This window comes from Sceloporus occidentalis, unplaced genomic scaffold, assembly GCF_023333645.1.
Source record: "Sceloporus occidentalis isolate IW3139 unplaced genomic scaffold, rSceOcc1.0.p SCAF_3, whole genome shotgun sequence".
NCBI classification, from domain to species: Eukaryota; Metazoa; Chordata; class Lepidosauria; order Squamata; family Phrynosomatidae; genus Sceloporus; species Sceloporus occidentalis.
This window is the reverse complement of record NW_028316983.1, coordinates 44,080,410-44,105,327: the sequence shown is the minus strand read 5'-3', so window position 1 is coordinate 44,105,327 and position 24,918 is coordinate 44,080,410. Positions and strand designations below refer to the sequence as shown.

Below are 24,918 nucleotides of genomic sequence, written 5' to 3'. Positions count from 1 at the left end.
GCTGCTGCTGCTGCTGCTGCTGCTGCTGCTGCTGCTGCTGCTGCTGCAGTAACTGCTTTTTTCCTGCCTGGAATGCAGGACTCGGTGAGACAGTTATTCTTGGTGTTATTCTGTCTGGTCCTTCTGCATCATCAGCTGGGGCATACAGGGGTGGCATATTTGCACATCATTCCTCACCTGTCTTCTTCAGACTTGCTGGCAGTTTTTCCTCTGGGGATTAAATGCACTCTGTCCCCTTCTTCCCATCCATCACTCAAGTAACAGATGTTCTGTCAGGGCCTCTCACCGCAGCAGAGCCCCACTGACTTCAGAATGCCCTTGGAAATTCTGCCTATAGGTGCTTGGCTGCTCCATTGCCTCTGCTGCATTTGGGGATTTTCATAGTGGAGGAAGAGCAGCCTGAACCAAAGCCAGGTGTATTGCTGCCTCAGGTGAAGGACAAAGTAGTAAACAAAATCAGAATCAAAACTCTGCAGTTAGAAATTGCTGCATCTTGGGATCTGCATAAAATCCTCCACCTGAAGGCTGTAGGCCAGTTTAGGGGGACTTATCACAGTCCTGTCTTCCAGCAAAAGGGAATGGGCAGGAAGCTCAGGAAGAAGAGCCAAAGGACTCCTGTTGCCACCCTCCCTGCATCTGCTGCCTAAGGCAAGGTGGTAGTTTCATTCTGCCTCCCACAGGACTGGCCCTGACTGCCCCTCCTAAAGTTTTAATCTCTGCCTCTTTTATTTTCTACAGGGAATGATTAAATACTATCCATTGAAAATTAATTTTAAAATTAGAGTGCTAGTTACATATTTTATTTTTGCCAGAGGCAAAGACAGTTTTGTTTAAGCAAGCTTTTCATGGGGAGCTTCTGACTGGCACATATTTGCTTGTTTCAACTTTTGAATGTTTTAAAATGATTTTATATTTTTAATGCTTGGAATTTTAATTGTTATTTTTGAAATTTTATTAAGTTTTCAAAAATTCACTTTCTTTGGGAGCCACCTTGGGTGCCACTTTGGGAGAAAGCTGGCATACTAAATAAATACAACATTGATATGCATGTCTGCTTTCCCCCCTTGAACCAGTTCTTCTTTGGTAGAATACTCTCTTCTGTAAGACAATGTGTCCACTTTGTAACCAATGGTGCCATTCAAAATAATTAACAACTAATTCTCCCTATTTTGGTGTTTTGTTTTGTTGTTGTTTGCCCTTGTGTGTACATTGTAAATGTGTCCTGGCAGTCTCCCTTTATCTGGAGACATTTGCTGCTTCCATGCTGGGATCTCAAGAACTGGTTGACGTGGCTCCCCCAGTTCCATATCTGGCTGGTGTCCCCTCTCAGCAGTAGCTGTGCCAGACAGTGGGGCACTTGACATAACCATGTATGTGGCTCTTCCCCCATAGCTTTGGGGGATCCAATCCTTCTCTCTTACCTCTCCATCCCCACCAGTTACTTCCTCCTGCTCCCCTTAGCTCCCCTTTTAACTTCCTCAGCCTCCATGTCCTATTTGCATAGGCCAGGGTATTCTGGGGGCAGCCCAAAGCATCCAGGCCCCAGAGCTGCCTTCATCGCCCCACATTATCTTGGCCCTCCATTGTCATGCTGGGAAGCTGTTTGAATGTGTGTCCTGCCATGCTGCCTGGTGTGTCCACTGCCACACCGTGTTGCTTTGCTCTGAGATCAAGAACCAGGCTCCCAGCAATGATCTGGGCACCTCTTTCTGACCTCATAACGAGCCACCTGTGGTGGTCGTGGACATGCTGTGTGGCACAGCAAGACATGCTTCAAACAGCAGCCTGGCACTGGAGTGGAAGGCTCTGAATCTTCCAGGAAGATCCAGAGCAAACAGGGAGGTATTTTAATATGCATTAAAAGAGGTATACCCTGGTACTAGTGCTGAATCGGTCAGATGTCGTCTGGTCTGTTCACGCCAGAACCAGGATTTGGGCCATGTGCCATCCAGTCTCCCCCTGCCAACAGGATAAGGGGGGGGGGAGGCCATTTTATTTAGCCCATGCAGAAAGGGCCCATGTCTTTTAACGATTTTAATAATTAATAATATTTTATTTGTATTTCACTTTTTCACAAAGGAATCAAACCAGATTCCAACGGTATAAATAAAACATCAAACAATTAAACATTACAATTTAAAAGCCCCAAAACCCCAACTCTCCCCAATCATAAAACAGTGATCAACCCATAAAAAAGAGATTAAAAATTTAAAAAATTAAAACTGTCCAATAGGAATACACTAAAATTTCAGGCAGATTATCGCAAGAAATGAGTCTTCCTCTAGAGGAGGGGGGGACGGGGGCAATGGTATCAATCAATTAGTTCTTGTGATCTAGTGTGACACAGCTTAATGACACCACTAGGAGTGATATCACATCCTCATGAAAGTCCATTCGTAGTAGAAGCCTCACCTTCTTGGAATTTTTGTTTTTCAGTTTTTTTATGCAGATGCTAAAAAAATGTTTAGAGAGGTCTAGAATACTATGTTCTTTGTCATGGTAAATGCATAGTGCTTCACAATTTTTCTCAGGCTTTGCCTGAAAAATAACAATTCAATGTAAACCCTAAGCATAAAGTAATAGAATGAAAGAAACCTGAAGCCAAGGGCATTGTTATATGGAGCCATTCAATTAGATATTTGAGAGCCAAGGGAGACTGGGAGTAAATCATCATACAGAATGCTTCCACTCTGTTGGCAGTCTTTCTACAAGCCAGGGAAAATATTCATCATATGGCTATTGACTGAGGAGTTAATTCTCCCTTTGCTACTAATGCAAATGCACAGCAGAGGCATCCAGAAGACAAACTACTCTTTTGGACTGACTTTAAAGTAGCTTATCCAATTGTGCAGTTCCCTTTTTGAAGTGGATGCAAAGGGACAGCTTGTAGGCCAAACACCAGTCTATACTCACACTTTCTTCACTACCTCCAACAGCCATACCCAGAGTTGGGAAATGTTACTTTTTAAGGTCATGCCACCAGGCTTCCCCAACCATCATGGCCACTAGCCATGCTGATTGTGGACTCTAAGAATTATAGTTTAAAAGGTAATTTTTCCAAGCTCTGCTTGTATCAGACACTAAGGCTATATACTGAAAAAAGATCCTTTCAAAGAACTAGAAATGTAGTTAAAGAAGCCCTCTGAATATGCTAAACCTACTCACTCATCCTCCCATTGCAGAAGTAAGCAATCTGTAGTCTTCCAGCTGTTGCTGGATTCCAACTTCCAGCAGCCACAGCCATAATGGCCAATTAAGAGAGGGATGATGAAAGCAGTGATTCCACAACATCTGGAATGCTGCAGGCCCCCAGCCTAGCACCAATACAATGTCCTAGATATATTGGATAGTAGATCCCATGACCACCAACCACTATGTGAGAGCTTGTTTGCTGTGGATGGTGAGACTTATGGGCCAACACATCTGGAGGAACACTAAGTTGGTGGAATCTGCATTATAGGCTTATTTCACAGACAGTACCATGGGGTGGGAAAAAATGGGTATGTTGCCACTGGAAACAATGCTGTTTTTACCCTCTTTAAAACTGTAGTCTCTCCCACTTAAGCCTGGCAGTTGAGTAGGGAGACTTGCAGCAAAAGAGATAAGGTATCAGAGCTGAAGAGTTCACCTAAAGTCCATTTGCCATTCCAGACATACACATTAGTGCTCAAGTAAAGGGTCCTTTTAGAGCCAATGTGTTTTTTGAGCTGGACTAGGCCCTCCAGGAGAGGAAGGTTCAAATCCCCAGGTGATCTTGAGCAAGCCACACTGTGTCAACCTCAGTGGAAGACATGGGCAAACTCTTTCTAAACAAAACCATGTGATATGTTCACCTTGGGTCACTGTAGGTCAAAATCATCTTGAAGGCAAATGACAACAAAAGTGCCCTGAGGATGAGATGGCTCCATACTGATTTGACTCCTCACAAGTACCCAGTGCCCATTTGAAAATGACCGGGAACTGTCACTCTTTGGTGGATTGTGCCCCAAATTACATGAAGGAGTAGATGTTTTGGAAACTGTACATGAAGCACCATGGCATATTTGCTAAAGCACCAAATTTATGGTCAGAGAGGCCCAAGTTCAAAACCCTCACCCAGTGTTTACTGCACAATCTTCCACTGGCAGGTTTTTTTTAAAGAAAACAAACAAACACTGGGCTAGGGTTGGTATATTGCTGTAACCAAACTGTTCTTGATAGCTTTTTATCTTTTTTTAAACTGCACTGTATTAATTTAATTTGAGGTTTGAATTGTTTTAATATAGTGAATAATGTAATTCCATTTTAATGTCCACTTTTTGTACATTTTTCATTGTATTTTTCTTTTACATTGTGAACCACTTTTGAGCCCCAGTTTTGGGGGAAAGTCAGGGTACAAATAAATATTACAACAGCAACAGCAACAACAACAGTTCTAAATTAATGTTTCTAAGGGATGAAACAGATGGCTCAGATGGAGCGGCCTCATGCAATCCTAGCACCGTTTGCACTGGGACCACAGCGATCGCACATGCCTGGTCCCAATCTGAGCCACCGCCGTGATCCTGAGCCAGGCCGCCAAAAGGAACATATTCTATCTGCTCCTTCTTGGCCTGGTTCTTCTGGGATGGCACAGTGTTGGCATGGCTTCTGGCCACATTTGGGCCGGGCATCATCTAAATGCCACACCCCCAATGTGGCCTGTAGCCATGTCATTTTGACCATGTATTTTGGCCCTAAATGGGTTACTCTTTAATGTTTTTTTTTTTAATTCAAATAGCTTCTCCTATTTTGTTTTAACACATAGCATAATCTGCTTCAGATCCCATATGGGACAAAGCATGATGTAAATTGAATAAGCAAATAATTAAACAAACAAACAAACATTTCTCATCATGATCTATCCTCTCCCATTGTAACCCAGGCTGTTTTCATATTCTTATTAGCCAAAGCCTCCAGTCTGGATGCCTACAATCCCTTTCCCAAGTATCTAGATTTTGTTGTCTTTGTGACATGAAAGAGATTAGTGGAAGCCCCAGTATGTGCCTTAAACATTCTGCAACCAAACTGCTTACAACTCAATTTTTTTTAAAAAAAAGATTCTGGTGCTAAAGTGAGCTGGGCTGTGGGGGTGGAAACATGGCCCAGCTAACAGTTTTACACTCTGTACTATATGCAGCCTCCTGGCAGAGCTTGCAGCACTTCTAATTTTACTTCAACAGAGACAGATACCCTAAATCCCAAGCCTATAGAGAGATATTTTGTGCTGGTAGAGCCTTTAAGCTTTCTTTGCCAGGGATATACTAGCTGCCTAGTAAGTAGTAAAAGTACATGATGGGCAGAAATGTTTAATGATAGCATTGCTGCTTATTTAGCCATAACAATTTGATGTTTTACAACCAGTGATGAATTATACATTCTTTTTGTTGTTAACTCCAATCAAGTCAACTTCTGCTTATGAATGACAAACCTCCCTGTCACTCTATCTTCAACAGCCCTGCTCAGGTCTTGCAGATTCAGGGGTGTGGCTTCCTTGACTGAGTCCATCCATCTGGAATGTGGTCTTCCTCTTTTTCTACTGCCTTCTCCCTTGCCAAGCATTATTTTTCTAGTGGGTTACATCTTCTCATGATATGTCCAAACATGACAGTCTCAGTTTAGTCATCTCAGGCGCGGTACAGAGCGCCAAAAAGAGGCGCCTGAGGGGGCGCCTCTCCTTGCTCCACAGCAGTGCCACAGCAACCAAAGTGTGCGGTGCTGCTGTGCAGCAAGAAAGGAGCACACAGAAGCGGCTCCTTTTTTGCAGTGCACTTGCGCCGTGCCAAAGTGACAGTGACAGTGCAATGACATGCCAGCGGCACAGCCCAGTTTGGACGTCGCGCTGCTGGCAAGTCATTGCTGCATGTACCATCTGGATGGTGCTGCACAGCTGCGGCGTGCCCATGATGTGCTAGGGTTGTGGAGCATGTGCACACCCCGCCCCTGAGCAACCCTAGCACGTCATGGGCATGCCACAAAGGGCCCGTCTGTACCAGGCCTTAGCTTCTAGGTAATAGCAATAGCAAGTACATTTCTATACTGCTTATTAGTGCACTTAAGCACTCTCTAAGCAGTTTACAATGTGTAAGCAAATTGTCCACAACAAGATGGGTACTTATTTTAGCAACCTCAGAGGGATGCAAGCTTGAGTCAAGCCTGAGCCCCTGGCTGGTATTGAACTAACAATCTTATGGTTTGTAAGTGGCTGGAATACAGGCATTTAACCACTGTGCCATCAGGACTCTTCACTGCACCACCAGAGTTTTGGCTTGAGTTGATATAGAACCCATTTATTTTTCTTTTTAGCAGTCCATGGTATCTATAGAACTCTTCTCCAGCACTACATTTCAGATGAGTTGATGTTCTTCCTACCAGCTTCCTTCACTGTCCACCTTTCACAACTATACATAGAAATTGGTAATATGATGGTATAGACAATCCTAACTCTAATATTCAATTATATATTTTTACATTTCATGATCATACCTAGCTCCTTCACAGTTGCCCTTCCAAATCCAAGTCTTCTGAGTTCTCGGTGCAGTCTCCATTCTGATTAATGACTGAGCCAAGGTACAGAAAGTCTTGAATTATTTCAATGTCTTCAGTATGTACTTTAAAGTTATGTAAATCATCTATGGTCATTATTTTTGTTTTCACAATATTCAGCATTAAACACTGCCTTTGCACTTTCTTCCTTGAAAATATAACTCAAATTATGCATCTCCTCCAATGGATTTCTTCTTTATTATTCAAGGAAGAGGAGGCAGCAAACACAGTGCTAACAAAAGCAATTTTTGTGCCTACTTTCCAGCCAATTTCTGTTGGTTTCTGCTGACCAGGGATCTTGGTTTTCAGTCTTGACATTGATAAATTCTGAAACATGCAGGAATGTGTCTCTGAGCATGTACAGAGCTAATTGATTTTCCCCCTCAAAAAACTTAAAGACAAAAGTGATGACAATCTTATCCAGGACTAATAAGCCCTTCTTATTAAACACATACATAGAAATGAAGAATTTAGAATCAAGTCTGGACTCTAGTAGAAATCAACCAACAGTCCAACAGTGAATCTCCGATTTCATTCTCTGTGCTCCCCTCTTCATTTTTCTGTCAGTATTATAACTACTAAATTGTGTGTTTTCCAGGATTTCCAATATATTTTTATAGATTTCCACATTTACCACTACAATTATTTGCTTATAGCTCCACTGCTTTTGCAAAGCAGTGTTCAGAAGAGCCAAGCCCTTCCCCTTTCAGTGCAATGTGTATTGGGGGGGGGCAGACCTTACAATTGCATAGGACAGACCTTACAATTAGGAAGAAGGTGCTGGAGGACAAGAACATACCCTGCAATAGACCCTGTTAGACAAGGACAGGCCTAATTAATCCTTGGTCACCCCACTTTTTCACCTGCTTTTAAAATGTCCCAGTTTCTCATCTCTTCCCACTCTTCCCCTTCATCATGAGTTTACTGCAATTGCTGCAAACTGAATTTAAAATGCAAAACTAGTCTGCATTCAGTTGAGTCTGCAAAAGAGAGAAGAAGAAGAGGAATCTTGTCTTCCCAGTATGCTCAGGCAAATGCAAATTGCTGCAGCCACTCATATATCATTTGTGTTCTTCTTCATTAATAACTTTTGTCATCTTGACTACACTGTGATGTTGTTTGACCATCCCCATTCCTTATGACCTGATTTTTATCTGTAAAATACTGAAAAATATGCAAGGAACAGCCACCAGATGTTGCAACAGAGTTGTCTGTGCTATGCAGCATGTCCTGCACATCTAAGCTAGTCTTCTGCCTTCAGGTGTAATGGAGGATATTATCCACTTATCAGTGTTGAGGGCACCATCGTGTCTCTCAGGGAGCAAAACACCTCAAGCTAGTCCTGACCCTGCAAGCACAAAATCACATGTGTTTGGGCTACTAATTCTTTTTACTGTCACTATTCCTAGCCTATGTCTCTAAAGCTCAACGAAAACACAGAAACTTTGTGCTTGAAATTTTTCCTTAAGTAACATCACTTGCTAAATTTCTGTGGGGAGTGGGCAGATATGGGCATTTTTTAGAAAATGTTCAGTTACATAAAATTTCATAGATAAGACTACAATAACCTTAATGAAGAAAAATGGCCATTTCCCATTTCCTACAATCCTTACCACTAATCAGAAACACTACATGCCCATACATATGCATTGGATGTCTGAAGAAAATTAACATTTTTTTGAGATTAGAAAAGTTACTTTTTTGCACTGGTCATACTGGTGGGGGAATTCTGGGAATTGTTATCCAAAAAAAGTATCTTTTCTAATCTCTGATTCTTTTCATACTCTTTAATTTGGTACCTGTTTTTTTCTTGCAGGACAAACACCAACTGATGTGGGGGTCGGTGGGGGTTTAAAACCTGGGTTCTGGGGCTCTTAGCTTTTAAACTGTTTTTTAAAATGAGAGATTCATATTTGTGGATTCGCTGTATGTTAATGGCCACAGGTATGGGCTTGACACATATATTCAGTGTTGTTTAGTTCAGTAACAACTTAGAAATTCTTCCCAACTAGAAGGTAAAGTGAAATTAAGAAAGTGTAGCCCTGGACTGCATCAGCCCTTCTCTTTATTACAGTTCTCGTCCCCTTAAGACTCACTGATTTGGCCCATCCTGGTATAGAACAAGACCTTCTATTTCAGTATTAAAATGAACATTTTATGTAAGTTCCAAATAACAAATCAGAGCTCTCTTTTTTTGTATATGACAAGTGATTTTCTTTTTTGTTTTCCTTTGTAAATTAAATTTAACTTTCAACCACATGGATTTTCTTTTGAAGAAAAAAACCTTTCATTAAATGATTTGCAGTTAATTTATCATTGACTCTCTTCATCACTCTTGCTTCCCTGTCATTGGACTTCAAAGAGATTTTGAAGTGTATTTCAGAGGATAAAAATGCTCCAATGTCCATAGGAATGTTTGTGGTTGTGTAAGAAAGGGTATTGCAGAACACCTAAGCATGCAGAGCCCGGAAAAACATGTTCACCAAAAGTGGAACATTTGTTCTAATAGCTCTCCTTTTCTGCATATATAGCCAACATAGTTTCTGTGTCCTAAAATACTACCACTGAAATTTCTATGTGGAAAAAAAGACCTTATTGTGACCCTGCTCCCAATTGGAAACAGTTGTGAATCCTGAAAGAAAATAGTTATTTTTATTTATTTACATGAAGACCTAGCATTAATGGTGTTGTGGGGTAATTTTCTACCCCAAAATAAAACAGTCTCTTCTAGGGACATCTGCATAGACAACCAGAGCATGCCGCATGGATGCTGCAATGGTCCTCACAAGCAAATTTCCCACATGTGGTACACCATCTTGCTAGTTTCCTCATTCAGTGCCTTACTTCAGAATGGCTATGCCTGGCTTATTCTGTTGAATGGTGCCAAAGTACATTGGCTACATCCTGTGGAATCCTGGAACTTGCAGTTTGGTGAGGCACTAGAGCTTTCTTGTTGAAATTTCTAAATACCCTTCCCTAAACGTCCAATCCCAGGATTCCATAGACTGTTCCCATGATAGCTGAAGTGGAATATATTGCTACAGTTGTGCAGTGTCTTTTCACAGTATTAATCTGGTAAAACAATCTTTTCCAGTACATTTCATCCAGTGTGGAAATAGGGTTTTAGTGTCACCATGCTGTAACAAAGATGGGCTTTCCACACGGTAGGAGGCCACCTGCCCCAGTAAATGTCTCCTTTCAGAGGATGCCTCCCTTTCTCCCATCAGTGCAGCACTACCACATTTCATACAACCCCCCCCCCCCCCCCGCTTTACTTGATAAATATTGCCAGAATGGGCATTTACCACTAAATGCAGCTATCCAGATTCTCATGACAACTTAGTCTCCAGTTGATCCCTCCTGGACAGGAGCAACTGAGTGTACATTTGCTACAATTGCACTTTGAAGGAAGATGAGGGGTTACTTCTCATCAATATGCTTTTATCAGCAATGTTTGAGTTGCAAAATGGGACATGGAATATATTTTGTTACAGTGCAAACAAAGTACCCCATGGAAAAAATGTAATTGGGACAATTTTTGTCCTAGCTGGATTTAAAAACAAACAACTCAAACACTGTTAAGTGGCAGGTGACTGAAATTCAGGGATATAGTTTAAAACTGTTGAGGTGACAGGGTCATAAAATAGCTACCTTATGGTGAATTTTCAAGAAAACATGGCTCAAATGTCTCATTTGGCATAAAAATCCTAGATTTGGGGAATCAAAATCCCCAAATTCTTTGGCAGAAATAGAGATTCCTTCACAGCACTTGGAAAACTTGCTATATTTGAACTGCAGCTGCCAAAATCCCAGTCAACACGGATACTGGCCTGACATTATTATTTTATCTGCTACCCCTGCCCTCGACAATATTTTTTATCTGCCAAGCTATGATTCTACCTTACCGCATAGGAATCTTCACTCTGAGGTAGCGATCTACAGCAATGGCCAACAGTGCCAGGATGGAGCTCTCAGTGAGGATGAGAACAGGACAGGCCACCATCAGGCAGCTGTAGAAATGTATCCGTGGTCCAATGTTGATGATGATGGCAAGAGGGATGACAAGGGCTCCCACTGCAACATCTGCAACTGCCAGAGAAACAATAAAGTAGAAGGTGGCATCTCGTAAGGCCTGGTTGACTTTGACCGCCCAGATCACCAGGATATTCCCAGGTATGGACACCAGGGCAATCAGCACCTCTATGGTGATGTAGGCAGCCTGGAAGCCAGATATATTCTGCGACATCATGGAGGAGTGCCCACAATCTTCAGGACCCTTCTGTTGCCTGAAATGAGTAAAAGAGTCATGGATTTAAAGGATAGAAGAGGCTACTAAAGTACTGAAACCCAACCATTTTTCTCATATAGCCCCACACAACTATATTTAACAGGTCTTGCAAGATAACAGATTTTTATGCATTCCACATTAGTCTTCACAAGTCTTGCAAACAGTGCCAGATTTATACACAAATTGAATAAGCTACAATTTAAGGCCGGTGATTATGAGAGACATTCAAGGACAACAAACAAGCAAGTAAGCAAAGTAATGCATGCAAAAATTAACATACTTCTACAAGAAAGTACAGAGAAAGATGTAATGTTATGGTGCATTTAAACTTGACATGTTTTAATCAGGCCCTCTTGGCAAAACTACGCTAATTATTTTCCAGTAAAGCCTCTCTTGTTCATCCCATACCAAAGCCTGAGCCTTTCCCCTATATTGCCAGGACCAGTTTGCTGTTTCCTACTACTATGAATGCCAGAAAGAACTTCACACTACATATGTATGTAATAAGCCAAATGACATGCCACATTAAATTGATATCATGAGGCTACGGTCACATTGCAGAATTAATGCGATTAGACACTGCTTTAACAGTCCTTGTTCCATCGTATGGAATCCTAGGATTTGCTGTTTGTTGTGGCACCAAAACTCTCTGACAGAAAAGGCTAAATATCTCACAACACTACAAATCCCAGAATTCTATAGCACATGGAGCCACTGCAGTTAAAATGGTGTCGAACTGCATTAATTCTGCAGTGTAGAGGCAGCCTATGTTTTAATTTATTTCCTTTGTGTCTGTTCTGTAAGATAACTGGGTTAGGACAAGTTTCCAACCCCAAGAAGTTCCAAAACTGGGCAGCACTCATTGCGGACACCTTTCTGTATTTTCTGTATCACCTTTCTCTCTCCATCATAGAATCATTGAATCATACAATCATACAATCATAGAGTTGGAAGAGACTGCAAGGGCCATCTAGTCCAACCCCCTGCCATGCAGGAAATCCAAATCAAAGCATCCCCGACAGATGGCCATCCAGCCTCTGTTTGAAGACCTCCAAGGAAGGAGACTCCACTACACTCTGAGGGAGTGTGTTCCACTGTCGGACAGCCCTTACTGTCAGGAAGTTCTTCCTAATGTTGAGGTGGAATCTCTTTTCCTTCAGCTTGCATCCATTGTTCCGGGTCCTAGTCTCTGGAGCAGCAGAAAACAAGCTTGCTCCCTCCTCAATATGACATCCTTTCAAATATTGAAACAGGGCTATCATATCACCTCTTAACCTTCTCTTCTCCAGGCTAAACATCCCCAGCTCCCTAAGTCGTTTCTCATAGGACATGGTTTTTAGACCCTTCACCATTTTAGTCGCTCTCCTTTGGACACACTCCAGTTTCTCAACATCCCTTTTAAATTGTGGTGCCCAGAACTGGACACAGTATTCCAGGTGGGGCCTGACCAGAGCAGAATACAGTGGCACTATTACTTCTCTTAATCTAGACACTATACTTTTATTGATGCAGCCTAAAATTGCATTGGCCTTTTTAGCTGCCGCATCGCACTGTTGACTCATGTTCAACTTGTGGTCCACTTGGACTCCCAGATCCTTTTCACATGTAGTTTCATTCAGCCAGGTGTCCCCTATCCTATATCTGTGCATTTTATTTTTCTGCCCTAAGTGCAGTACCTTACATTTCTCCGTGTTGAATTTCATTTTGTTAGCTTTGGCCCAGCTTTCTAGTCTATTCAGGTCATTTTGAATTTTGATCCTGTCCTCTGAAGTATTAGCTATTCCTCCTAATTTGGTGTCATCTGCAAATTTGATATGTATGCTCCCAATCCTGTCATCCAGGTCATTGATAAAGATGTTGAATAACACTGGGCCCAGGACAGAGCCCTGTGGGACCCCACTGGTCCCTTCTCTCCAGGATGAAAAGGAGCCATTGTTGAGCACCCTTTGGGTTCGGCCGGTCAACCAATTACAGATCCATTTAACAGTTCCTTTGTCTAGCCCACATTTTACAAGCTTGTTTGCAAGAATGTCATGGGAAACCTTGTCAAAGGCCTTAGTGAAATCAAGATATACTATATCCACAGCATTCCCTTCATCTATCAAGCTTGTAATTTTATCAAAGAAAGAGATCAGGTTTGTCTGGCATGACTTGTTTCTCTGAAACCCATGTTGACTTTTTATGATTATGGCATTGCCTTCTAGATGTTCACAGACTCTCTGTTTAATGATCTGCTCTAGAATCTTTCCTGGTATTGATGTCAGACTAACTGGACGATAATTGTTGGGTTCCTCTTTTTTCCCCTTTTTGAAGATGGGGACAACATTTGCCCTCCTCCAGTCTGCTGGGATTTCTCCTGTTTTCCAGGAGTTTTCAAATATGATTGCCAATGGCTCCGACATTACATTTGCCAGTTCTTTTAGTACCCTTGGATGTAGTTCATCTGGTCCTGGAGACTTAAATTCATTTAGATTAACAAGGTATTCCTCTACTGTCTCTTTACTTATTCTGTGCTGAAATTCCCCTATTCTGTCCTCTGCTCCATTATCCTCAGGTTGAGCACCTTTTTTCCTTTTCTGAGAAGACTGAGGCAAAGAAGGTGTTGAGTAATTCTGCCTTTTCTCTGTCTTCTGTTAGCATTTTGCCATCTTCTCCACGCAGTGACCCTACCGTTTCCTTCTTCTTCCTTTTGCTGCGGACATATCCAAAAAAGCCCTTTTTATTCTTTTTAACCTCTCTAGCAAGGCTGAGTTCATTTTGCGCTTTAGCTTTTCTGACTTTATCCCTACATGTGCTTGCTATTTCTTTGAATTCCTCTTTGGTGATTTCCCCCTTTTTCCATTTCTTATACATGTTCCATTTCAAACTTAGCTCGGTTGAAAGTTCCTTACTCATCCATCCTGGTTTCTTGAGACACCTCCCATTTTTCTTTCTCACTGGAACTGTTTGAAATTGTGCCTTCAGTATCTCCCTTTTGAGAAACTCCCATCCGTCCTGAACTCCCTTATCTTTTAGTATTTCTGACCATGGGATCACCCTCAATACTTCTCTAAGTTTACTGAAATCCTAAAATCTAGGATGCGTGTCTGACTCTGCCTGGCTTCTCCTTTCCACTGTATAACAAACTCCAGGAGAACATGGTCACTTCCACCGAATGATCCCACCACTTGCACCCCATTAACCAAGTCATCCTTGTTGGTTAGGATCAGATCTAAAATAGCTGACCCCGTTGTTGCCTCTTCCACCTTTTGGACAATGAAATTGTCTTCCAGGCAAGTGAGGAATTTGCTAGACTTTGAGGATTTTGCTGAGTTTCACTTCCAGCAAATATCAGGATAGTTGAAGTCGCCCATCACTACTACATCTCTCCTTTCTGAGTGTGTGGTCATCTGTTCTAGAAAGATATCATCCAATTCCTCAGTCTGACTTGGGGGTCTGTAGTAGACTCCCATCATAACTTCCTTGTTGTTTCCCTCCCCTTTAATTTTTATCCAGATGCTCTCCACCTGGCTTCCATGATTGATGTCCTGGATCTCTTCACTGGTGTAAATATCTCTGACATATAGTGCTATTCCTCCTACTCCTTGCATCGTTTTGCAAGAGATTACTCTTAGAAGACAGCAAAGGGATTAGTTGCAATTTCCATTAAGCACCTTTTACCCAAAATTAGAGCATGAACTGGCCACATTGTTGACACTGTTGTATATCCAGCTATACAGCATAGTCAGATACCCTGACCACCAAATGGCCATGTTGAGGGGAAGCACTGTAGGAAGGTTCCTTTCCAGGAGGCAGCATCATTGCATGAGGAAGGTAGTAAATTACTCTCTGTGCAAGGAACATTAAAAAGCACACACCACTGTTACACCTGTGGACACCAGTAATAACCCTACTACTGAAGTCCACGTAGGCTTTTTAATGGTCTTTACACAGAGAGTAATTTACTACCTCCTTCATGCAATGATTCCAACCCACATCTTTAGCTTATGGCGATTTATTGTTTTGTGTTGTTGGCAGGGCTGAATGGAACTAAAGCATGCACGCTTGTTTTGAATTGTCTGCCACCCTCCTCAGACTTCCAGTTCCCTCTGGGTTTAGCAGGAAACTTCACAATAGGAGGGAGTGAGGTGGATTTTCTCAGCAACCATAGGTTCTGAGCTGTATCTGTTGTAATGTAAATGCTTGAGTGGGATGTTAAAATACATGATCTTTACAAAATACCTTCTCCCAGTAGAGATAATGGTTGGAATTATTTTGGACAACCCCCACCCCCACCCCATTATGGCAGAAATAGGTATCCAGTTCATCTGAGAACCACTGCAAACAATAAAACTATGACTGGAAACAATGTATAAGAAATCCAAAAATACAAAGAACAAAACAGCAACATATCTATGTAAGATTCTTACATACAGTATATGTAAGCGTGTCCACTACTTTTGTCTGCTGCAATTCAATAGAAGATATGAATTTAACTCTCTCTCTCTCTCTCTCTCTCTCTCTCTCTTGTCCTTTGTAGAGATATATGAGCAACAACAAGGAGAAAAAAACACTTTCAAGACAATTGCAGGCAGATGTAGGCTTCATCTGCACTGCAGAAATAATTCAGTTTGACACCACATTAACTGCATAGCTCAGTGCCATGGAATTCTGAGAACTGTAGTTTACTGAGAAATTTAGCTTTCTCTGTCAGAGAGCTCTGGTGTTACAACAAACTACAAATCCCAGCATTCCAAAGCACTGAGCCATGGTAAAGTGGTGTCAAACTGGACTATTTCTTCAGTGCAGATGCAGATGCAGCCATTGAGTGAGTAGGTTTTGCAAAGTGACAAGGATGAACAATATGGTTTTGATCATCCTACAGTAGCTACTTGAAAATGCCTGTATCTAATGCCCCAAACCTAGCGCTACCACGGATGCACTCCTTGCTATCACTACCACAGAATGTAATATATGAACTGATGTAGCAAAAACTCTTCAAATAGGCCATGAAATTGGGTGAGATTTGTATATTGCCAAGGTGATGGGATAATGAATATGGGATATTCTTTTATTCCTCCACATTCTTTTCAGGGCTGACTTTGGCACTAGAGCTTTGTATAAACCTCCCATGCAAGAGAGCAGTTGAGGACTCTCTGTAATGGCTCGGCTGGTGGGCTTCATCTACTCCCGCTTGCACAAAAACAATATTTTGCATGGTTCAGCACATACTACTTTGTTACTTGTCCATAAAGATGCTGCTGATTTTATTGTTGGTTGTATTATGTACTGTCTGTACACATAACTATATAGTTTGTATTTTATATTTTTTAGTGTATCGTATAATAGTGTATTCAGTTGTCATGTGGCTATGGTGAGGGCATAAGCCCCACTGATTTCAGTGGGTCTGACGTATTTCCAAACATAACAAAAGTGTGTTTATTCATGTATCTTTCTTTAAAAAACCAAATAGTTTAGACAGCACAAAAGAAAGAGTTCTAGGAGCATAATTATCAGGGGGAATGAGGAATTTTCCCTACCCCATGAAGTTCCCCCCCCCCCCAGTCCCCAAATTTCAGGAAGTGAGACCATGAAAATTGTTAACACCTAGAACTCTTCTATTTGTTGAGTTCACAGTCCCTTGGTAACTTTGCCTGTCCCTTTTCTTTGGATAACAAACTGTATTTCTAAATGTTCAATTGAAATGTTAACTTACTGCAATCCTAGAAATTTAGATACTAAAGTAAATTTTTATGAGAAGGGGCAGAATTCCTCATTTTGCCCCTCTCCCGTAGCTACACTCCTGGGACTCTCGCAGTTTGCTGGCTAAACAATTTTTCTTTTTAAAAAAATACACGAATAAACAAAGAAGCTCTTGTGACATTTGGAAGTACATCAGACCCACCCAAATCAATGGGGCTTATTTCTAAATGCTTGTAAATGAGCAGGAGCAGCAAGTAGATTGATAGGATCGGGGGCAGTTCCCAGGTAAATGGGCAGTGGTTCTGCTCCTGGTTTCAAGGTGCCATCCAAAGTGATCAGCCCACTTGGGGTTAAGCTTGGTTAGTTCCTTTAAAGTTCAGACTGAAATCCATAGTGGAGTCACCGCTCCACTGACATGGAACCCATCAGCCACCCCTGGATAGCACCATTCAATAGAATGTATCATTTTGCAGGACACTGATATTGTCAAACAATTCACTCCTTTCTCCCATTTGATCCAGTTCACCCCTGCTCTCTAGCACCAGGTCTGCATCATTTGTTCACATTACTTTTGCACTTGGCATACTTCAAAACAGTGCTTCTGAAATGCTCTATTGTGAGCATTCTGTAAGAGAAATTTGTGAGAACTGTTCTGACAGTGGAACAACCACCTTGAGAGTCCTCCTTCCTTCTCTGGAAGTATTTAAGCAGAGGCTGAAGAGCCATCTTTCAATGATGCTGTAGTTTCACCCTGCATTGCAGAGCCTCCACTGAGCAGGGGGTTGGACTACATGACCTCCAAGATCCCCTCCAAGTCGTGGATTCTATGGGATCAAATAGAACCAAACTTTATTACACCATCCAGGAACTTCCTCATCTTTACCTATGGGATTAGTGCCCTTCTGTCTGTTTGGACTAAGGGTAGTTATTCAGTATCAGAGATGAGGTGTTTCACATCACCCACTCCCTAATGCTTTTTATAATAGGAAGTATCAGCCAGGGATTGAATTCTGCATGCAAAGCACACACATACTATTGTGCTGAGGCTTCTTTTTTCAGTGATAGGATCTTCCTCTGCATCTTCCAGAAAACATGCCATAAGGGCATTGGGGGGTATGCTTTTGTAAGAAACTTTTGAGAGACCAGAGCTCGGGAAAATTACTTTTTATTGGACTACATGATGACTGGAGGATTCAAGGAGTTGTACTCCAAAAACAAAAACAAAAAACAAACCAACGTTTCCAAGCTAAATGTGAGACAATAATCCAATATCCTGTTCACACATAATAGATAAAAGTGGCTGCCTCCTCTTTGCCACTTACAAATACATTTTAGCATCACAGGGTGGCATATAATATCCAAATGAATTAAAAACAACAGATGTATGGAGTGGGCTTGGCATCATTTTAGTGAATCATCACTAAATAGACATATTAGCACAACCACATTTCATACATCAATCCCAGCAGCAAGGAAAGCACAGCCCAAGGGAATGCCCGCATTTCCCCAAGTGCAAAATATTGTGACACCTCTGTGATACAATTGCTACCTTGAGAGACAACTGGCAAATTGTGTGTAACAAATGGGTGGATTTATAGGGCAAACAATGCAGTGCCAAGTTGTTATTGGCTGGAGTATTTCTGCATATTTCTGATGTCCCATCATTGATCCAACAGGACTTTGCCTATCTCCATGGCACTTCAAGCCAGAAAACCTGAACACTGAAACAAACCTTTCAGATGGAGTGACAGATAATGTTGTAGTGAAGTGAAGCTATGTTTTGGCATGGCAGTCAAGGAAGAGACTTTTTAGATAATGCAATGAGAAACTGCACCCACTACCTCCAATGTCTAGAACACTTTAGGAAATGTCCTCTCTTACTCCTCTGCAAGAATAGAGTAATAGAGCTATCAGTGAGGGATCGAGATTAGTGTTGCAGATGCATCCCCATTATTTTTTAAGAAATTGCTATATTTTTGAGAAAAGGTGCACATCTTTAGACCCAAACAAAGCTCACTAGACAAATAAAAACAGTTTCTCTCTCAGAAACAATTTCTACCTTCTTTCACAATCCTTTTGACATGTTCCTTTCCTGCTTTCCCCCCCTTTTCTGATCCCTTTCAGTTTGGAAGGATCATGCTGTTTCCCAAGGGACTGGCATGTCCTCTCTGCAGGTAGGAGAGGAAAAACCTGATGGACAATGCTGGATCTTGCCATCCTTTCTCCTCTGAAATGCTGACCATTTGACCTCTGAGCACCTCCACACTCTCTCCTACCTGGTGGCTATTTGCTCCAGCTGGAAGTCCTTGCTTTCACTGGACTATAGACACACATGCACACAGGTCCAAAAGGTGCAATTCCAGAAGCATATCTTTCTCATACTTGAGATTGGATCTCTCTCTCTTTTTCTCTAACAAAGCCTTGCCCCTCCTCACTCATTCCCTCCTCTGGATGCTAGTTGTCTTTCCTCTCCATTTCTCTACTCCCCTGTCCTTTGATTCAAAAATAGTCATCCGCACTAGAGAAATAAACTGAGTTGACCCCACTTTAACTGCCCTAGCTCCATGCTCTGGAATTCTGGGCATGATCAAACATTGGTGGGGCATCTCTGGGAATTGTACTCTGGGAGCTGTAGTTTACCTGCCCTGGTTTACCTGGCTCCATGCTTTGAAACTGTGGGCATGGTCGTTCCCCACAGTTCCATAGCTTGGAGGCAGGGTAGCTGAGGCGGTGTCAAACCGGGTTATTGCTGCAGTGTGGACGCAGGCAGAGAGGAAGAGTTCGCCTCTGCATGATGCAGGACCTCTGGTGCCCCACCATGCCTAGAATTCCAGAGCATGGAGCCAGGGCAGTTAAAGCGGGCTCAACCCGGATTCCTCCTGCAGTGCGGATGCAGCCTGCAGCTCCCTGGCAGGAAGACAACCCCCGCACAGAAAACGACCCAAAAACCAAGGGATTGCAAGACTCACTTTCTCCTCCCAGGGTCCAGGCTGGGCTACACTTTCCTCCTCCAGGCGAAGACCTCGCACCCAGGACCAGCCATCTGGGGCAGCAGAGGGGCCATCCTGCTCTCTTTAGACCTCGGGGGCTTTGAGCATCCTGGAGACGTCTTCTCTTTCTCCTTCCCTTGCTCCTGCCTTCCTGAACTTTTGCTGCCCGGCTAGCAGAGAGGGCTGGAGCGTTGCAGGAGAGACTGTCATCAGCGCTGATGGAGGAGGCTCTCTCTCAGCGATCCCTGCTCTCCTCCCGCAGCTTCCCCAGCTCCCTTCCAGGCCATCACATGCTCCAGCACACGCTGCACCCTCCGCCCAGGCTGCCAGGTTTTAAAGAGGTAGTGGTCGGGTTTGGGGGGGGAAGTGCTGCTGAAAACATCACAGCCTTGGCACAACTGCTGAAGGAAAGGATTGGGAGGCAATAGGAATTATAGGATTGGAATGCACATCCCTTTTTCATGCAGGAAATCTATTCTATGGTGTGTGCTTTCAAGTAGTTTCCAACTTATGGTGATCCTAAGGTGAACTTATCACAGTGTTTTCTTGGCAAGTTTCTTCTGAGGTGGTTTGCCATTGCCATCCTCTGAGTCTGAGAGAGTGTGATTTGCTCAAGGTCACTCAGTGGGTTTTCGTGACTGAGCAGGGATTCAAGCCTAGGTCTCCCAAGTCCTACTCCACCGCTCAGACTTCTTTTATCAATGGCAGCCTTAAAGACAGAGTGAAATATGGAAGAAGAGGAGAGGCTGCAAAAGAGAATGAATAGACAACTAATAAATGGACACACAGTGGAGGGAAGTAAAAAATATATCATTGTTGGATGCCTTCAAGTCTTATTCAACTTATGTTGACCCTAAGGCAAACATTGGGGTTTTCTTGGCAAGTTTCTTCAGAGAGGGTTTGCCATTGCCATCTTCTGAGGCTAAGAGTGTGTGACTTGCCCAAGGTCACCCATGGACGAGGCGGGATTCAAACCTTGGTCTCCATAACCCTAGTCCAATGTTCAAACCACTACACCACTCTGGCTCTTATGTAGTACAGTCCCTCAAACTTGGAACTTGATACTTTTTAACTTGTTCACAAACAAACTGGAATTGGGAATAAACCATAGAGTGACCATATTTGCAAATTATATCATATTATTTAGAGTAGCCATGAGGACCCTGATGGATTCATTGGATTGGGCCCTGCTTGCTCCACAGTTGAAACCAGGGCAGACAGAGGAGCCATCCAACCAGATTGTGGTGGGCAGCACCACTTGCCAAGCAGGAGAAGATGGGATGCAACTTACTCTCCACCAGCCTGGACAGTGTGATCAACAGTAGCTGGAGGAAGGTGGGCAAAGACAATCAGATCTGTAAGAACTTGCTTAGACCCTATACAGTGGGTCCTTGTTATCCACTGGGGTTTGGCTCCAGGATCCTCTGTGGATACCAAAAAACCATGGATGCTCAAGTCCCACTAAATACAATAGTGAAATGGTGTCCATTATATAAAATAGCAAAGAGCTAGAGTGATGTATTGGTTTGAGCATTGGACTAGGGAGTTTATCAAACGGGAGGAATTTCTCTTAAATTCGAATGAAAAGAAACTGGGGCCAGAACGCATTCACTTAAAGTCGCTAGTTTAGCGCAATTACGTGAATGCGCATTGCGTTTGAACTGGCTCCCCATTGCCCGAAAATAGCAAGCCATTGCCCAATTTGCGTGTAGCAGTCTATCACGCAATAACGTGAAACCACATGATAGCCTTCGGACTGACTTCCCATTGCCCAAATTTGCATGTGGCGGTCTATCACACATCAACATTAAACCCCATGATTGTGTTCAGATTGCCATTGGATTATACTTCCAATTCCCCATGTCTAATAAACTCCTAGGACTCTGGAGACCAGGGTTTGAATCCTGCCTCAGCCATGTAAACCCACTGGGTGACCTTGGGCAAGTCACAAACTCTCAGCCCCAAAGGATGGCAATGGCAACCCTCCTCTGAGGAAACATTCCAAGGACACCCTACGAAAGGTTTGCCTTAGGGTCGCCATAAGTCAAAAAATAAATTAGTGGCACACAACAACAACAACAACAACAACATTTTTTTTTACTTCCCTCCACTGTGAGAACTATCCATTCAAAGTTTGCATTTTGGAATTTATATCTTTTTGGAATATTTTCAAACCATAGGTGGTGGAATCCATGGATAAAGAATCCATGGATATGAAATGCTGACTGTAATAACCTCACATATTGGAAAGGAAAGAGCAAGAATGGAATGTCAAAAGGTGAGTAGGGCCCATGCTAATGACTAGACCCTCAAAATGAACCTTGTCCCCAAAATAGATGCAGCACCTTGGATATCTTCTTTAAAGCTTGGACTAAAACCAAGAATGGCATCATCACTGACATGGAAGCCAGCAGTTCCCACTACAAAACCTGTTGTTTAGCTACTTGGTAGCCTCCCAAAATCCAGTAATACAATAAATCAATCACCTTAACATATGAGTGAAGGCATGTCACCTGACCCTTAGGATTGATGGTAAGGTGAACTGGGCATTGCTGCAGTGATTATCTCATTCCTAGAAGAAACTTTTAAAAGGTAGCAGGTCAATTGATACATGGAATCATGGTATTGATGATACGAAAGATATCAAAATACAATTTTAAAAGATTATGGTGATGATGCAAAATGAAGCTAATTAAAACGGGAAGACAAAACCCAAAGGAAATCAGTGGAAGAGCTATGTCATCATCACACCAATTGCTTCAGCTTTGCTCTCTGAATTTTAATAAAGGACAGAATGGTAATTGGAAATGAAGTGTTCTTTCTCATAACCAAATGACAACAGTGGAGACATTTTTTAAAATGAAGATCATGGCAGGATTAATTGTAAACATTCCATCAATACAAGAAGCATTCTGAAAACTGCTTGCTATCCCTATATTTGTATAAGAAGTAGTGTGGTCCACAACGTATTGCACGATCTGTTCCTATATAGAAATGGCACTGGGCAAGATATGAACGGTACGGAATCCCAGTCAACTTTTATTTTTGTTACCATACCAGCAAAATACACAACTGTGAATGGATTAGGAGAATGAATATGTCCAAAGATGTTCAAGTTTGACGTTAGGATCTTTGAATTTATGTGTAGCCACCTAGGCAACTGCTAGAATTTGGACAGGAGATTTTGGAGGTCCACTCCTCCCCCAATTCCTGATTTTTCCTCTAAAAATGCCAGGAAATTTCCAGTTTATGTCTAGATTTTCTTTTTAAAAAAATCTACTGGACCTAAAGGTTGATGGGGTGGGGAGAGAAGAGCATGGAAACATGGTAGCATTGCACGCCCAGTAGGGGACATAAGGAAAAAATTCATTTTTGGCAAATTAGTTGGGTACTGAGCCAAACAACACCAGCCTTGGTGGCTTGCTCTTTGATTGTCCCTTCATACTCCAGAATTTAAACACCATTATTCCACTTTAACTGGCTTGGTTCCACCAAGGAATCCTGAGACTGGCAATTTAGGGAGGAGCCTTTAAAATTCTCAGCCAGAGAGCTTCAGTGCCTCACCAAATGGCAAGCTTCAAAATTCCATGGAATGGAAACATTGCAGTTAAAGTGAAATAATAGTGCTGCAATTCTGTAATGTGCCTGGGCCCCTGGTGTTATGGGATGAAGGTTTTCAGAGCTGAAATGCCAGTATAGTGGCATATGAAGGACTTTATTCTCCCATACAAACCTGCCCATAGCTCGAGATCTTCAGCCAAGTCCCTTCTCTCCTTACAGGTAAATCTGAAGGGAACACAGGAGAGGGCCTTCGTGGTGTCAGCTCCCATTCTCTGGAACTTCTATCTTAGGCCCAAAACACACTGAAGAAATAATCTAGTTTGAGAGTGCTTTAACTACCCTGTCTCAGTGCTAGGGAATCCTGGGAACTGTAGCTTATTGTGGGACCAGAGCACTCTGACAAAGGAGGCTAAATGTCTCACAAAACCAGTTCCCAGAATTCCCTAGCATTCAGCCAGGACAGTTAAATTGGTCTCAAACTGGATTATTCCTGCAGTCTGCTTTGGACCCTAGAGAGAGTGCCTTCCGTAGTGTCCTTCTGGAGATAAGTAAAGACTGTATTATCTCTGTTTGCTGTTTTTAGTCAGTATGTTTTTAAATTACTTCTAATTCTATTAATAAATTAATTATATTTTAACTTCTACATATTGTGACTTCTGGGTAGAGTTGCATCATTAGAGTTGTAGATCTGCCTATTTTAACTTGACTCCCAATGTTGGTGATGAAGTGGGATTATAAATAAATAAATTTAGCTACACTCCTCAAAATAGCTGGAGTGGGAAATGAATATTACTAATATATATATTTTGTGAGCTATAATACGAAGGATTTGGAGGTCGCTTTGTCTTGAAAGGACAGTTAAGAGATATTAGCTTTACAAAATATCTGCCCATTGTGGGGATGACAACTGCTAGAATTGGTTTGTTGATATGGATCAATGCATCTCCTAGGATTTTAGAGCTGTGATTGGGTGTATGGCTTTGGAGACTGTCAAGATGAATGGTTGCACTTCAAAAGGCAGTGTGCCTGCACTGGATCACTGACTGTGGCATCTGCTATCCCAGCTGGTCCAGCCCTGAGTTCAGGTACAATGGACTAACTCAACTGATAGTCCTAACTACAGTAGACCTCTTGAATCAACAGGATGTTGGTAAATCAACGCGTGTGTAGCTTCCATTTATTCAACGGCTCTATCCTAGTTGGGACTAATAAGATTTGGGCCATAATATCACACTTAGCCACATGACATTTTCATAAGGACACTAGAATACTCTACTACAGGACTGGGGAGTTCTTTCCTGGTTAGAAAGGTCAGTAGTCAGAAAATAATGATGATGATAAATGGGTGGATGTTGAAAAATGAGGGAGTCTGGAAGAAGTCAGATCAGCACCTGGAACAAATGATGCACATTATTTTATTAGCATGTGTGCCTTATATAAATGAGTGCTCAGTACAGTTATAATAGAGAGAAAAATTGTTTTCACATTATTGCACAAGTCTAACCACAAACTGATCATTAGTTCTCTTTTCCTTCCTTCACTTCAGAGCTTAGAAGACCACAGCAGAAATAAAATCATTTCAGTGTTCCTGCATCCAGTATCTTATACCTTACTTAAGTCTATTTCTGTGTGATAGATCTTTCTACACTCAGATTCAAGCTGGTGCTGGTGTTCTTACATTCCCTGTGTACAATGAAAAATGCCATTCCCATACTGCACAGAAAGTGTCAGATTTTGTTTGCCCTTTGAGGAGATGTAGCTGATGGGATGATTTTTCTGCTCTGGAGATAAACCACATTTTTTGATAAGAAGCCTGTATTGAGACCTCTTCCT

The 24,918-nt window shown here is 42.1% G+C and overlaps 1 protein-coding gene across 1 annotated transcript in view; it reads right to left on the bottom strand.

Annotated features, from left to right (window-relative positions):
- The window catches only part of LOC149315844 (adenosine receptor A1-like), a 78,698-nt gene extending 58,911 nt beyond the window's left edge, over positions 1–19,787 (bottom strand). Inside the window, exons 1-2 of the mRNA XM_089518555.1 lie at positions 19,504–19,787; positions 10,470–10,850 (exon numbers count right to left, since the gene is read on the bottom strand). Coding sequence (XP_089374681.1) covers positions 10,470–10,813 — 344 coding nt within the window. The 5' untranslated portion in view covers positions 10,814–10,850; positions 19,504–19,787. The remainder of the gene's footprint in view (positions 1–10,469; positions 10,851–19,503) is intronic.
- Between the last annotated feature and the right edge of the window lie 5,131 nt (positions 19,788–24,918).